Source organism: Amphibalanus amphitrite, unplaced genomic scaffold (genome assembly GCF_019059575.1).
Source record: "Amphibalanus amphitrite isolate SeventyFive unplaced genomic scaffold, NRLGWU_Aamphi_draft 000366F_arrow, whole genome shotgun sequence".
NCBI classification, from domain to species: Eukaryota; Metazoa; Arthropoda; class Thecostraca; order Balanomorpha; family Balanidae; genus Amphibalanus; species Amphibalanus amphitrite.
Window position 1 is genome coordinate 462,919 of NW_024881860.1, and position 17,268 is coordinate 480,186.

Sequence of the window (17,268 nt, forward strand, 5' to 3'; positions counted from 1 at the left end):
GTAGGTACGAAGCTCAAATTTTGACACAAGGTGTCGAATTGATGCAGCCGAAGGTACTGAAAGTTTGGCGTCGATACGTCAAGCGGTTTGGAAGTTATTGCAGAAAAACGGGAGGGGGGCTATAAATAGCCCCCCCCCCCCAGTGGGGCGCGGGTTAGATATTATTTATACCTAGTCGTTAAGGATCAGCATCGTTAGACTAAGACCGTGTTGAATTTCTTGCCTTTTAAGCATACCATGTGAGCAAGAATAGGAAATTTATACGAGTAGGTACTCATAAATCACCTTATTTAGGCCAACTTGTAATGCCACCTCAAGACGTTTTGCTGCGAATGCTCAAAGCGCGCGTTATCGACAGAGGGCTGAAATTGGGTATCCAATTATTTGAGAAAAAAAATAAATCAAATCAAATGTGTAAACTTATTACATGAATCCAAGACGCCTTCTGACCATGCTACCAACTAGAGTGGATTTCACATGACCTTGACCTGAGGTCATTCCCCGAGTTAACCTTTGTAAAATACAAAGTCTGTGTTTCGATATTCGATGGGTTTGGACAAGACAAACATGATGCTTGATGGTGCCAAAATCTTTATTCCACTATCAGTTTGGTATTAGCTGGACCAAAGCTGGTACGGCTCTCGCGAGATTAAGCGGTAGGTTTTGCACTTTTACATTTCTGGTTATATCTCAGAAACTAATCGATCTACGATAAAGCCATTTTACACGATCGAGGCCGGCTTGTGAACTAATAAGTCGATCGCATCTTCAACACTTAACCCTCGCCCATGTAGGGGGGGGGGGGGGTTGGTGCACCCCCCCCCCGAGGTTTTTCTGAGCTACACGCCGAACCGTTTCAGATAGCCTGCTCAAATTTTCAGTACCCTCTGGGGCATCCTTTGCGCAACTTTTGGTTTTTTTGTCAAGGTCATGTCAGGTCACGGAGTTATGACTTCATAAAGGGAACAACCTTCGGCCAGATTTACGCTAAATTGGAGATTGCTTCACATTGTTATTGCCGACTGACCTGACACACTGATGGATTGTTTTAGAATCACAACTGGCTGATTTGACATTGGTACAATGTCCGTTGACATTTTGAAGGTTACTAAAGGTCAAGGTAAAGTCAATGACCTCGGTTGACCTGTAATGACCTCTTGCACTTTTATGCCTTTTCGGGGTATTTTGATGCCCTTAATTCGAATTTACTATCCATTTCAGGCATCGTCGGTTGTTTCTTGTAGTTCATTTTGGGTCAGGGTCAGGTCAGTGACGTCACACGCCTGACGTGACCCAATGCAAAAATGACCTTGCAGACTTCCGATGCTCCCAACGCATCATTTTTAGAGTTATGGCATCGGAATACACACTAAACGATAGAGAATTGATCGAGGATCACGATAGTGAATGTTTCAAGTCGATATCTCTTACCATTTTGCCGCAATCGGCGCGGAAATCTGAAAAAGTTAGATTTTTCCGAAAATTTGACCTTTGACGGGTCATAAGTAGGTCAAATGTTGACCTAGGATCAAAAAATATACCACCAATCGCGAGATCCCGTTGAGGGCAATCCGTTGGTCTTTTCCGCTAAGCTCTACGACGCTCCGTTTTCAAACGCCAGGGGGTCACACCAACCCCCCCCCCCCTGCATGGGCGAAGGTGGCAAAACACCGGTTACGGGCGAGGGTTAACCCGCGCCCCACTGGGCTATTCAGCCATACGCGCCCTGCTGGGGGGGGGGGGGCAGATTCTGCCCCCTGTCTAACTTCCGAACCGATGGTCATAGAAAGACGGGGAAAACGGTAATCGAAAGCTCTCAACAAGACGGATCTTAAGAGTTTAAAATTTTTGCTTAAGTAGGTCAGAGGTCAGGTCAAGGTCAGGTCAAGGGTACAAAATGCAAGTTTCTACAGTTTCGGCCTTGCACCGTAGTTGCCGAAAAATGGACTAAGACTGATTGCCCAAAACGTGTTTTTAGGCTACCAAGACAATATTCGCTGCATACAATGCCATGCAAAGGTCAAGGTCAAGGTCAGGTCCGGTCACCAAAAACGAAATATAGAAAAGGACATGTGCGACACATGTTTTATGGGTCATTTTATTCATAGAATTCAATAGGCACAATCAATAATTGATGTGGACCACATCTGGATGAATTTCAGGTCGAGGTCAAGGTCAGGTCAAGTGAGGTCAAATTTTGAAGTTGGTTGTTAAGGCCTAAAAAGGTGTCTATCTGATGCAGTTTTTCACGGCAAATCGAATGGTGCTATTTTTGTTTCCGTACGAGGCCTAGAACTTCCAAAAAAAAATCATTTAAAAAAATTGTGTGTCGTGACGTCATAAAATTTTGAATAACTCCCACATTTTTGAACTGATTTTTCTAAAAATTGATATGCAGCTGCACGTGCACATGGACCACTTCTCTGACATGCATTAGTTTTTTCGATACACTCAAAATTTTGGATTTTACAATTATTTTCCCAAAAAAGTCAGTTAAAAAATGGGTCAAAATCCAAACTTTTCACACAAAAAAACGAGACGGCCATTTAATAGACAAAGTAGAATCACGTATGTACCTATAACCTTTTTTTGTTCCGTCTTGATTCCTTTAAAAATGAAGATGTTAGCGGCGTTTGAAATTTTGCCGTTTTTGAGGCGAAAATGGCGGACATGACGTCATTAAACGTCATTTTCTAAAAAACAAAATCCGACGGATTTCGCTCAAATTTTCGGGAAACGTCTTAAATTCATGTATGATAAGGCACTGAAAGTTTGACGTCGTTGGCGTAACGCGTTTAGAAGTTATTGGCGAAAAACGGAAGGGAGGCAGATTGTGCCCCCCTCCCCCCAGCGGGGCGCGGGTTAAAAGCGACGACGGATATATAGTAGCCTGAAGTACACCAAATTTTCTAGGTGCAAAACCTACCGCTAAAGCCCGCAAGACCTGTACATGAGGCATTTGAACTGACCCCAATAGCTCGCTGATCGATCTTAGACCCTGAAATGGGGCAGCAATGGATTTGTCTCGGAACAGCATCTGCTCTTTTCACCGCGATACTTTAGCTCAGGTTAGGGGCGGAATTGAGCGGAAAGTTCGGTTATATGATTACATTCTCGTTTCAGCCGGGACGAGGATGAGTAGAAAACCTGTGTCCGAATAAGTTGAATCCACCTTTTTTCTTATTGAAGCTGTCCATTTGAATGGACTTGCGAAGATGAGTCACTGGTATTTTATTCCATCCTCACGTCTCGTCACAATCAGGGATTGTATTATAAACGGGACTAATGCTATGCGGATCTGTGAAGAAGACCGGGTTCAGAGACCCAGCTGAGCGGGTGTCCCAGTGACGTCACACCGCGCACAGTGACGTCACACCCTGGTGACGTCACGGGGCGGCAGCTCGGGGGCCGGCCCGTCCCTGGCGGCGGGCGGGGCGGGTGGACGCGCCCGTGCCGGCGGCTGGCGGCGGCGGCAGCGGCGTCCAGTCGAGCGCCGACACCGTCCGCGTCCGTCCGCCCGGCATGGCTCCGACGCAGGTCAGTCAACCGTCCACGGAACACACACATACACACAATGCATAGCCTGCTTACGGCACGTGCACTTACATACACCGGTATGCGTCTATTACAAACTTATAAAGACAATCATTTCCCATGGTTCATTCACGCATTTGCTCGATTTTTGCGATTCACCTTTGCGTATTTTCATCTTTCAAGTTATACATGACCATTCATCCCTATCGCTTTGAGGGTCAGATCAGGATTAGGATTCGTTGCTGAGTCAGTGAACAAAACTGCATCAGAAATGACCAGTTAGATTACATTTATGCAATGGGAAATTATGCAAGCAATCAAGTGATTCACATGTCAGTCAGACAGCGGCTGGTCGAGGACACCCGTCCATATGATTTGATGTGTGCATCAATTGAAACAGGGCCGGCCATTCTTGACAGGAGCGCCGATAAGACATGTGAAACGTTAGCGAGCTTTGATGCCGGTCAGCCCAGGGTACTAAAGAGTCGGTCAGCCATCTTGATTGTCCCGCAATTCACCTTTGCATATTTTGATCTTAAGCTATACATGCCCATTGCCTAGAACAGTAGAACACCCTGCAGCCGCCTTGGCAATAAAAAAACTGGATAAGGGCGTACCGAATGCCGATGGGACACCAGCTTGTCCCTTCTTCATATGCTGAAAAAGATGTCACAATTGCCAGCGTCCAGCATCGACACATCCCCTTGTAGTGATTGATCATCCGGTGGTCGGCACGGCGGTTAGACGTTCCAGCTGAGAGAGCAGCATTGAGTGCCACCAGTCCAGCACATCCAGCCCTAGAGCCAAATTCGTGCTAAATGGTTTGTAAAAAAAAAACGGCATAGCCGAGTTCTGCCATTTCACAGATTTAGTTGCGCCAGGGTGGTTAGAAGATCAGCAGTAGCTGAAAATTCGATCGTAGAATACGGTACATATACTCGAATTGTAAGCTCGGACGGTGTAAAAATACCACCGAATGCCAAGCTGCTCTATTGAAGGAGAAATCAATGCCGTAAGTATATTTTAGGAGAGTGAGACAAATGAACTGGAACACACTGGTAGGGTAGGTCGTGCTTGCACGACTGTGCGATCAACTTTTTTGCATATGCATTAATTACAGGGCGATCGGCACTGTTGGTCTTAGCATTTTTTGGTAGAGTGGATGACTTGCAAAGCTAATTTTTATTTCAGATGATAGTTGAATGAGCACTCGTTTTGTCTAGTTATCCAGCTCAGCTCATTAGATGATCTTCTTTTATAATTGCATAGTTAACTGACAAGTGTTGAAGGGCTAACAAGGGTATCATTTCTGGCCACTCGAGATTCGCATAGCAGTGGCGTGCCACCTGTCAATATCAATCATGCACCTTGACTGATTCATCGTGCAGCCTGATACTACATATGTGAGCACCAAGTCACCCGAAGTTCCTTTAGTGCTCTCTGGCGCGTGGCAGCGCGGCGCGAGAAGTCAAATTTCAGAGAGCCACATTCTCAATTAGCAGGCACTGCCATAGACAAACCGCAATTATCTCCATAGCCCAAGAGCCCGCTTTATCACTGCTCCGTTAGGCTGCACTAAATGAGTGTAGAGCGGTCATTACATAAAGCTAGACATGTAACAGGGGATAAGTAGGGGTTCCGTTAGTGAACATCGACAGGCATGCATACATAGTATGTACTTGACAAGTGCGACCGGCTCTCCATAAAGTGTCGGGCGGTGGCGTGGCCCGGGGCAGCGGCGCCTTGCTCACGGTTGTAGTAAATCACGGTTCTTACATCAAAGCAGCACCGCCGCCAGCCGTGAAAACAGATAATCGGTGGAACGGTAGGCCCACATGCGCCCCTATAATGCAAATATGTTCCGGTGTGGACAGGAATATAAAATGTAATCATAGTCTAGTACACTTTATGCATTAATCAGAAGCCAAGTGGCAATTGTAAGAAGCATACAAACTGCCTAAGTTTCTCGGCAACTTCAACGCTGACTACGTCTGAGCACAGATCGCCGTCGTAGTCAATCTCTGCTAAATTACATCTAAATTCGTTCCGCTGTAATATGCATATTGCATAACCATCGGAAGGAAGAGAATATAACATTACAATGCAAGAAAGGTCACTGAACATAGCGATTAGAAGTTAAGAATTAGCCTCACTATCAGATGATGCACTGATGATCGGGAGGAGATTAGGTGCGTGAGGCTCGACACGGGCTGGACCTCAGATACGGCAGACTGTTGGTCAGAGGCTTCATCACTGATTTCACTGATTTAAACTCTCTCCCTAGCTGGGAGAGGCGGCCAGCGACTAAGGTGGGGGGGGGGAGAGATGGGCGATAAATGACAGACGGGGACTGTCCTGGCAGACGGGGCCGGAAGGGAGAAGAGAGGAGAGATGTTCGAAGGAGACATGAAAGCTAGCCGAGTGCTTTCGAAGGGGCTAGGCCGGTGGCCACCCAGAGAACACTCGCGGGCCACCGTTTATGTCTATATTCTGTAATGTAAGGGACCGTGAAACGTGCTAAGAATGCCGGACAAATATATTAAATTATATCACCCATGCCATGTCCGGCCACTCCGGACCAATCCAAGGGACAAGGAAGCTCCGTTATCGGATCAAGGGCACCCGCTTTGAAATTTGAACCACAAAAGGAATTTTAGATGATGAGATTGAGATCGGACGTCCAAAGGAGAGCATTTGGTGATCACATCAATCAACTTCGGAAGGCAAAAACTAAACTAAAAGAAAAACGATAAGAGACGTGGACGAACGATGAGGATTTCGCCTCCGTCTTATTCTGCTCGCTCACAGCTGCAGACTGTGGGCAGTGGGGTGTTGGGACAGTGCGGGCTTTGACGCCAGACTAGCGGGAGGCGCCGGCTGCTGAGGGAGCTGACGGGGCCTGGAGGTCGCCCGGTACCTCGCTGCACCGAGCCGAGCCCGGTCCGGTTCCTGGCTGGGCAGAGGTGACCGCGGCCACCGCCCACCGGCCACAGCCCATCGCGCGGCGTCACCGTTCACCGTCCATCGTTTGCCGTCTACATAATGTCCACTGCCCATCGCCCAGTCAGCGTCCAGTGTTCGCCGTTTTTGTTTGTTTTGTTTTGTTGGGTTAGGCCCTTTCGGTCCAATGGAACCATTTCAGAGCCGGGAGGATGACAGGATATAGGGGGAGACATTGGTCTGGGCAGGCACCCTAGTGAGTCGCCGGGGCTGAGCCCGTCCAGAGGACAGGCCACCCAGCCCCAAGGCACTCACTGCACCCGGCTACGGGGTGCGCTCCCTCGGGAGCAGCGGTGCCGCTCCAAGGGAGCAGCCCGCATGAGATAAAGTTGCCTGTCCAGCCCGGTAGGGGGTTGCGGCGTGGAGGAGAAGGATTTCTGTATCCTGAGGATAGAGGCACGGAAAGGTGAGTGTTCGCCGTCCCGTCCACTGCCTATATAGTGAGCCCACCGGCCACCGTCCATCACTCACCGTCGACCCACCGTCCACCGTCCACCGTTCACTGTCCACCTCGCTCTCCTACCGTCTGTCGTCCACCACACCCTTCACTGACTGCTGCCCAGTGACCTTCCGTCAAGTCCCATGCCGTCCACCGCCCTCCGTTCTTCAGCTGAAGGATTACTCTTGTCCTCGTCGGATCTGCAAATTTCAGTTCTGTAAATCAAGTCACAACTTCATTTGTCAAACAAGCTTATGAGGGCTGGTGTCTGCCTTGGATGACCTCAGCTTTGGCCTTTGGGTGTAGCTTTGGGAGGAGCCGGCCAATCTGGCACTCTATCGTCCTGCCTCATTGGCATGCATTGCAATGAATAACAGGTTATAAATTATTCATACCGTCTGACGTTATTAATTAAGATATAGCATTGAGACAAATACATTATCAATTTTTGCTTGTAAGTCAGGAGTTTATTCACGACAGTTGCCCTTTCCTGGCTTGTGGACGTTGTAACTCGTGAACATCACATACATCACTCCTTAGCTCATTATATCTGAGAAATAAGCACCTTTGAACATTTCGCGGACTCACATCGAAACGGCGCCTTCAACTTCACTCCTATCCGGCCTCACTCGCCGTTGAAAGGGTAAGGAGATGCGTTCTATCCGTGCCTTTGAAAGTTTCTCGGATCACTGAGGAAATTGGCTGTGGGGGAGGCTGGAATTACCGCGCGCTCGGAGGGTGGAGTGCCCGCCGCTTTCCGCCGCTCACCGCTCAGTGCCGTGATGGAGCTCACGTGCACCGGTGGCCGGTCGGACGCACGACGTGGCCAGTCCGGATGGGATTCACCCCCGCTGACCGGATACACGCCGGTGGGAGCTAGGTGCTGACTCACGGCGCCACCGGATAATTACCTACACGTGGGATCGCCAGCACGTTTACGGTGCACACAACATACGCTTAGTTTTTTTTTTTCAAGTGCACACAATTCTCTTTTTTATTGTTTTAAGCACATTTCTTGCTATGCCTAATCCATGGGGATGGGTGATTATGGGGTTCGCGCTAATGCACACTGCTGAACTAGTTAATGGGATTGAATTCGATTAACTTTTCTAGTCGCCCCTCTTCCATGAGCTGTTCTGTAAGCCCACATTCCACAACATTAGGACATCTCTGTGCCGCAGACAGAGACCAATCAACCAGTCATGCTGTGGACAGAGGGGCTCAGCTCATCCTTCAAGGTCGGATGTAATGACTGCCTGATTACAGAGCATGAATCGATCAGGGGGCCGCCGCCGGCACGGCGCCGATCATACTCCCGGCCGGTGCTATCGCGCCAGGCACAGTCGATAAACCGAGCCTGGAGCTGAGCATGGCCGCAGGGCGCCGCCGCATTATAATCACACTTGTGATCACGCTCATTGGGCTACCGAATCAGCCCCAGGCTGTAATCCATACACAGCCGGACACACTCAGTTATAAATATTCCAAACCCCGATAGAGACGATGTACTCGTATGTTTTCAGCATCGTAAATTGGTTTTCATGCGCAGGTCGCGTGCATGTATAGGGTTTTAAAGGTGTAATTTTGTGGGTATTTACATTGCTGTTCATTGAAAAGAATGGCCAATGCTTCGATTTTGTTCGAGGTGCACGAAACAGCTTGACTGTCCTTGGAATTTAAGTTACATCGTTATTGTCCTAAGTGCCCAGTGGCCCCTTTACTGCCCGGCTTGCAATGCTCGGGATTTCCTCTGCCGCTTGTGGACACGCCTCTATTATTGCAAATGTGCTTAGTCCTTGATTAACTAAAAAAGGACTCCATTCGTCTGAAGACACTCATCAAACCTTTCTCTCGTGGCCTCTTTGCATTATTGTGAGCTGTGAACAAAGGAATTACCAAGTGTACCCAACGTAATCTGATCATCAATTCACTTTGTATTACCACCAGCTGGGCAAATGATCGCTTTGTCTTGTCACGACATACCTAACTAATTTCGTTGTGCTCGCTGTAGGCATTATTGGAGCGTGCTCAATGTAGGTAATTGTGCATTTTACCTAACATTATTTTGGAATATCTACACCCACCGCCACGGCGAACAGTAGCTCGAACAATGACAGTGCAAACGTAACAATACCTGTGCCGAAGACGATCCGTCTTCAGTGAACGTTTACCTATCTCACCGGCAAATGTCGACTTTTGAAAACAGATGACCCTGGTGGCCGTTCGTGAGATGTGTTCAAAGCCGAGTGTTAGAGCTCAGTGAGAGGCTTAGGCCGGGTTTTCTCGCGCTATGGCTCAAGGTTTCCCTTTCATCGGACACCCAGATGTGACCAATGTGTTGGGGACGAGTTGGTGGCTGAATTGCCGACCTCCGCACCGCCGTGAACAGTTCCGTGACTCACGGTAAGGTGAGCCACCCGTCCGAGCACCGGCTCAGGAATGTCAGCGACCTTGTCAGGGTCTCCTCCGTGCGTGGGAGGAAGCCTGCGGTCGAGAGTTAGCGGGGAGAGAGGGCGCGTTCGTTCAATAGGCGGCGATCTGGGGCGCCCCGAGACAACGAGCGGGACTTCCAGCTGGAACAACTCGATAGCCCGTCACAGATCCGATCCATGTCGTGAAAGGAAGATCATTGTAACATGCAGTGATGTCTTGCTCGATCTTTGGTGCTCTGGAGTGGAATATATCAGCCTTCGAACAACGCCCGCATTCCAAGGCACCGTTCAACCCTCAGCGCGCGAGCGGCCGGCGCCGGCCGACGCCTTGGGAGGTGGTGAAAAACTGGCATGTTCGATGCCAATTTGATGCTGTCTAAGCCGTTCAGTGGCGCCAGTGCCAGACGACCGGTACGCTCGGGGCGACTGCGGCGCCGCTGTATCGGTGGAAACATCTCAAGTCGTTCGGGCCGGCTGTCGTCACGGCCCGGGGATGTGTCCAGAGGGGCCTGCCAGCCAGGGGCGAGGTCGTCTGTTCCCCTGGCACGGGGCTGCCACGGCGGCGCCATCGGCGCAGGTTTTCTGACCGCCCCGCCCCGTACCGAGCTGAGAGGGCACGTGCGTCTCCCGGACGGTGCAGTCGCGGGGGCAGGTATAGCCGGTGTTCCCCAACGCCTCCTTTGTTGGCAATCAGACCCCGCGTGACAACCGGGCTGCGTCCGGTGATAGTACACGAGCGAACAGGTACCGACTGGCATCTGGAAACCCCGGCCGATTATCAACAGGAAAACGAACGGAATGCTGCGGCTGTCGCTCTGCTATTCAGAGCTTACCTTCTCCTCTGCTGCAGATGGTATCAAGCGCCTGAATCGCGCATTGTGCAGAGGGAAAAGCCGTCATTACGTGCGGTGGCTATTCTTACACTCCCCTTTAGAGTCCGCATTCTGCATTTGATTGCACTGTGATTGAAAGTATCCAATAATGAATAATGCTAACGATGCGGTGCCCATTGAGCTGACGATGTTTTACATATTTGGCCAGTGCGCTGGGCGGTATTTATATAGCTGGCAATCGCCTCCTACACCCATCACCAGTACAATCGATATCGTCTTCCGTCTGTCCCTGGAGGACTGCCGCATTCGACAGCCTCTTTGTTGGTCAGCAGTGGCCCCTCCACGGGCTGCATTGGTGCTCCAGTAGGACGCTACGAACCGCAGGTCTTTGTCGGCCAGCAGTGGCCCCTCCGGTGGCGGTGCCCCTGTACGGACTCGGACAGTGCGACCAGGCTGTAGCAGTGGCTCCTCCGGTGCCCCTGCACGGACTCGGACAGTGCGACCCGCACGCTCCTTGTTGGCCAGCAGTGGCCCCTTCGGTGCCCCTGTACGGACTCGGACAGGAAGTGACCTCGCTGGGGATGGCCCACGCCCTGCTCGGCTCGGACATCGGTACTGAACATCGGCCCACTACATAGACCGCCGGCGGCGGTGGGAGAGACGGTGGGGGAGACGGGGGGAGACGGGGGCAGCCCTCGCAGTCGGAGTCTGGTCAGCTGGGGAGCGAGGGCTTATGGAAATATGATGGATCTCTGCAAAGGGAAAACACCACATCATCGAATGGTGAAGATTAGAGTGAATGGTGACATTTTGGTATCAATTGGCAATTTAGCAGCTGCAGTGTAACCGCTGAAGTAATGGTTTGGTAGTGGATTTATTGGTTAGCTTTCTCTTCTAGTCATGCCAGGCGGATCTTCAAGGCTGTATCATCTCCTCTGACCTTCATGAACAGACGACAGAACACTAAGGTTGGCATCACAATTCACAACGTATTGTGGAGTGGAGCACTTATTGCATTACAACGCGACCTCCTGCTGAAGTCAAGATTAGCAAACCAGACTGTGGTGAGCTGCTCCGATTCAGTCAACCGTAGCACACATACACTTCACCCATTCAGCGCCAATCCGCTGGAACAGGTTCTGCAGGACTGCAGAGTTGACCCGCACTTTTACGACCATCAATAAAAGTACGTTAACGTTTCGTTTTATTTTGCTCGAGTCAGCTCGGACAGACCGTTTGGTACACTGGTAGTGCAGGAGCTACCATTGTATTGATGAGTCGACCACACCCTACTGAGGTGAACCGGGCCAAAGACCATCAAGTTTTTTTTTAGTACTTGCATGCCTACTCATATTGCACAAGTACGTTAGGTCACAATGCAACTGGATTCCGAATGCTTCTGGACCTAATGTACATAGTCTCGCATGGGCAGTTAGTAAGCTCCAGTTCAAATGACCTTCTGTCTGGCTCGGTGAGAAAAATCAGTTTGTGAGACGAGTCCCAGATGTAATGCCATGTCGCACACATGTAGCGGAATGCCAGACTTAAGGTACCGTTTCTATCAGACTCATGCAAGTGCGTGGGCGAAAGACACGTCCTGGTGACTGGTCTATTCAATTTTGAGCCTCTCGTATCCGAATCCGTAACATTCACTGAATCTCGCTACATCTATCAGTACGAACGCCTAGCAGGCCCGTTGCACAGGTCACGTCGCACCGTTTCACTGTGTTGTATCCTGATAAAATTGCACTTAAAACATAGCCAGGAGAAGCCCATTTATCCTAGGAGGTTAAGGGTAGCCGCAGATTATTTGAAATAGACAAACACTATTCGTTAGAATTGCGCTTTTCTATTGAAAAACAACCTGAGCTAGGTGTACTGCGGCGCGGACCACGGTCGCAGCTATGGCTCCGTTCTCCCGAGCCGCCCACCGGGCCGCTGGCCTTGGTGGGCGGGTAGGGTCCGCGCGCGGACCGATTCCGAGAACGGACAACGCGTCTTTCTCGGTCGGATTAGCGGATGGACAAGATATGTAGACTGGCCTGGCGTGGCTCCCCAGCAGACTCTGAGAAAGGGGAGCAAACAGCCTACGACTAATGAGGCGACCCGTCTGACATCAAATCAAGTGTACCATTACATAGGTGACGGCGTTCTAAAAATGATTTATAAGGCAAAAAATCGCAGGTATAAGTAATTGGGATCGCCTTTATGTGGTGTATAACATTATGCAAAGGTAGTGTATAACATAATGTAGGGTATAACCAATATTACTAGAACATAGTGTATAACAAAATGCGAAGGTATTAGCTGAAAGAAAATAGCATTCCGATTTTATACGCATCATATGAAAATCAAAATACACAACTTATGCTCGACTTTGAGCAATAAAGCGTCCAAAGGTCATCCGTCACAGCTGAAACTCGAACAATAATGCCATGGCATCGACTGTTTAAATCTTAAATGGAGCATGTTACGCCTTGTGTTATTCTAAGATGTATTCGCACTTCTTCCTCAATTCAATCATTTAGATGTCAGTTGTAACTAAATGCCTTTGACATTCCGTACCGTAACATTTCTATGACCCTGATAGGCTTCAAATTATCCGTTGTACATACATCGTTCTTTGTGAAATTACTCTCATTCCATTCATTAATCCGTTATTGCAATTGTTCTCCGAGTCGGCAATGACTACCGGCACCGGTTCCTAGTTCTAGTGAATCAACGTGCATTTTATAATTGGGAAAATATAGACAACAAATTGTTTTAATTACTATTATGGCGTTATGCACATACTTTGGTAAGTCAATTGAATGCATTCGTAATGGATGGTGATTTTTTTGTCATGTTTATCGAAAATATAATGGGAAAGAAATTGATCTTTAACATGCCATAAATGTATTATTTTAGCACTAAAAACGACCGTAACACATAGCTTCGTGCTGAATTAGGTGCTAAATTAAGCACCTCATCCCTCCCAGCTCTCTCCGAGGGACTACTGTCTAGCGCTGTTTCGACAGCCCGAGGGCTCCCAGAAATCGTTTTGAGATGGTTCGATAGCCGACCGGTTATAACTACTGTCCGGATGTGGCCTGGCTGCATTGTGAATGCAGCGCATATAGCAGTGTTGACAAGGTCAGTTCTGCAAACAAAATAAACAGAAAAATCGTCATCTCGATCACTGCATAAGTACTTACTTACAAAGGTTATAACACGGAGTTGGAGCGATATCTGCAGCAGCAGCAGTAGTATGAATACTTATCGCATTATGAATATTGCGTTATACGGCAACATTCACATACCGATGTGAATGTTAGGTACCTATACCTATAGATAATAATATGAATTTCCATAGCGGTCATTGGGCCGTAAGCAGTTGCGGTCGATCATTTACACGTGAAGATATGTGCTCGCGCCTCATAAATGATCCATTGCACCAGCACTTTTCAACCCCGAATGCGTCCAAACGGTGAAAAAAGGAATAAGACCTGTACAATTGTATGGTCGGACTTATTTGAACGTATTGTCATGTAATCCATTGTATACGAAACCAAGGTCGCACAATTCTGCGGAGGGCGCCGCTTATACTGCGGTTAGACGCTCATACAGTTTTAAGGTCAGCATTGTTACAGAAAAAGCACAGATGACGCATTTTTGTCAGTTAACCAGAAAACATGACCTGAATGTGATTCTAGGGGTAGAATCTCAGATGGAGAATCATGGCTGATGAATTCAGATTATATGAGGCCAGATGACTTCGTTCTCATGATCTGACTCATGCTGATGGATCGTGAAATTCCTAGGCACATGGAAATGCCAGCCTCGTGAACTTGAAAACGTCACCGTTTGACATTTTTACGGCAGAAGGCAAGTCATACTCTCTGACGCCATTATCAACGGTAAATTGACACCCACTGCTAGCCTCGTTAGACGTTGCCAGTTCAGCAATGGATAGGAGACCCGATGCTGTTTCGTCCGTCCGTCTGTCCGTCTCTGTCTATCGGTCTGTCCTTTTGTTCGTCTTTATGTCTGTCGGTCTGTCGGTCTGTCGGTCTGTCGGTCTGTCGGTCTGTCTGTCTGTCTGTCTGTCTGTCTGTCTGTCTGTCTGTCTGCCTGCCTGCCTGCCTGCCTGCCTGCCTGCCTGCCTGCCTGCCTGCCTGCCTGCCTGCCTGCCTGCCTGCCTGCCTGCCTGCCTGCCTGCCTGCCTGCCTGCCTGCCTGCCTGCCTGCCTGCCTGCCTGCCTGGCTGCCTGGCTGCCTGGCTGCCTGGCTGCCTGTCTGCCTGTCTGCCTGTCTGCCTGTCTGCCTGTCTGCCTGCCTGTCTGTCTGTCTGTCTGTCTGTCTGTCTGTCTGTCCGTCTTTATGTCTGTCTGTCTGTCTGTCTGTCTGTCTGTCTGTCTGTCTGTCTGTCTGTCTGTCTGTCTGTCACGGCGTCCCTCTCTGTCCGGCAGGTGCGTGTGCTGCTGGTGGCAGTTCTGGCAGTCGGCCTGGGCGCTACGTTGGCCCGGTCGGCTCCTGTCGCCGCTGCCACGCCCCGTCTGCCATCCGCCGAGTCAGCAGAGCAGGGCCAGTTCGGACAGAAACTGAGCTCCGCCGTCGACAAGGAGGACAGTCGCGGACCGCTCCCGGACGAGGCTGACGGCAGTGAGCAGGCGGCGGCGTCCTCTGAGGAGCCGCCGCGGCCACCGCCGACGACTCCGACCGACCCACCGGCCACCGCGCGACCCGGGGTGCCCGCTGTAGTCCGCTCGGCACACCACCGGCGCCGCGGCGGCCGCCGGCGGACGATCAAAATCGCGCCCACCGTCAGCACGCAGACGCTGATCGGCGCCTCCGAGCCGTCGGACGGGTCTGGGTCGACAAAAACGCCACAGCCGCCGGCCACCCGAACAGCCCCTGAGCCCAAGGAGCCGGCGGCGGGCGCGGCGCGGGCCGGACGGTCGGCCGTCAGCCCTGCGGATCCAGAGCCGGTCCCTGAGCAGCGCCGGAGGCTGTCGGAAGACGAACAGGAGACGTCCGGCAGCTCACGCGTGCTCACCTATCACGTGCAGCACACTGAGCACGCCAGGGTGGCTAAATCACCGCGTGAGTCCCCCGACTTTTTCGTGCCGCCCATCCAGCGGCGTCCGTCTCGGCGCGGCGTGCCGCTGTCGGCACAGAGCCAGCAGACGCAGGCCGGCGCCGGCCGCTCGCTGGGTGAGCAGCTGGCTGAACAGGTGCGCCGGCAGCTGGCTGAGCTGCAGGCACAGCATGACCAGCACCTGAAGGAGGACCAGTACCAGCGGCAGCAGCAGCAGCAGCAGCTGGCGCAGCTGCACGCCCAGCAGAAGGAGCAGCAGCGGAAGGATCAGGAGCAGCAGCGGCAGCAGCAGCAGCAGCAGCTGGCCGAGCTGCTGGTCCAGTATGAGCAGCAGCAGAAGCAGGAGCGCCAGCAGCAGCAGCACCAGCAGGAGCAACAGCAGCATCAGGAACAGCTGCTGCATCAACAGCAGCAGCAAGTTGCGGGCTCCAGTACCGAGCGGCCCTACGAACCTCAGTTTGTACCGACCTCACCCACCACCACCAGTGAGCCGTACCGCCACCCGTTCATCCCCTCCTCTCCCACGACCACGAGCGAGCCGTACCGGCACCCCTTTATCCCCTCCTCTCCCACCACCACCAGTGAGCCCTACAAACACCCCTTCATCCCCTCGCCGCCGACCACCACCAGTGAGCCTTACGTGCATCCGTTCATTCCCTCCTCTCCGACGACCACCAGCGAGCCTTACGTGCACCCGCACATCCCGGTCCCACCGGAGAGCACCCGGCAGCCACCGGCGCCGGCCGAGGAGCGTCCTCAGGCGCGTCGCGTGTCGTCTGGCTCCTCGGTGCCGCGGCTGCACCTCCCCAGGAAGCCGGTGCCGACGGCCGTCCCGCCGCCGGTGGAGATCACCACGGAGCCACCGACTGCCGCTCCGGCCTCCGACCCGGCGGCCACCATCGTCCACCAACAGAAGGTGGAGGCCGGTCTCATCGTGGGTGAGTACGGCGAGCTCAGCCTGGCCGGCGACACCGTGCGAGGCGTAAAGTACTCGGCCGACAGCAGCGTGGACCGCAGCCTCCTCGAGAAGGCGCTCCGGCAGTTCCTGCAGTTGTGAGCGGCGCCACGGTGAGCGCCGCGCGCTGCTATTTATTGGGGCTCCGCCCGTACCGCGGGCGGGCTTCACAGGCTGTGAGGAGCGCGTCGCCATCGTCACTGGACACTGGTGCGGCTGAGATGCCCCGTTACCATCGCGTCGGCCGGAGAACCGTCATAGCCGGGGGAAGTGAGAATTCAGTGGAATCTCACTGGGGGCTCCCCGATCTCTGAGGAACGGGAGGGGAGCGGGCAGCGGGAGCTCGGAATGAAGCCTCAAACTACGTACTGTCACCAAATATCCTTCCGCCCGTCCATCCGTCCGTGAGTTTGTGCGATCGACGTCCTTCCGCCCGTGAGTGCGTTCACACGTCTCTGTCCGGTAGTTCATGCGTCCGCCCGTGTGGCCACGCGACCTTGATGGCCGACGCAAGGTCGTCGCGCAGTGACCACTGGGTGAGGCGTTACGGGGAGCTCGTGGGAGCGGCCTTGGAGCGGCCACCGCCGCCGGCCGGTCATCGAGTCCGGTCCAGGAAGCTGACGGACAGGGGTACCGCCCGGCCCCGCCCGTCCCGGCCCACCCAGACTGCACCCGACCGGTCCGCTGGAGCCGGGCCGACATGTCTGCAGGGGCCTGGTTGGGCAGCTCAGATCGGTAGCGGTGGAATGTATTCAGAAAAGCTTCAGAGTCTATGGGGCATTACTGGGGCTGCGGGAGACGCATTTGTATATAGACGTGCCGTCATCATGGATGCAGTGATGGAGTGAGTCAATGTTGAACGTTGTCGATGATGGTAAGAGAGATATGAAGTGGAGAGTAATACTGCCGTACCATGAGTGCCATTTGTTCTGACGGCTGTGTTTGTGCACACTGTCACATCTCATCCTGTCAACGCGAAAATACATGTGGAGATGAGAG

General features: G+C 51.8%; 1 protein-coding gene across 1 annotated transcript; it reads left to right on the forward strand.

Moving 5' to 3' along the window:
• Window positions 1-3,456: 3,456 nt before the first annotated feature.
• On the forward strand, window positions 3,457-17,268 carry LOC122389626 (TOX high mobility group box family member 3-like). The gene is made up of 2 exons (XM_043381826.1): window positions 3,457-3,537; window positions 14,686-17,268. The coding sequence occupies exons 1-2, from the start codon at window positions 3,523-3,525 to the stop codon at window positions 16,369-16,371; spliced, it is 1,701 nt and encodes a 566-aa protein (XP_043237761.1). The 5' UTR covers window positions 3,457-3,522; the 3' UTR covers window positions 16,372-17,268.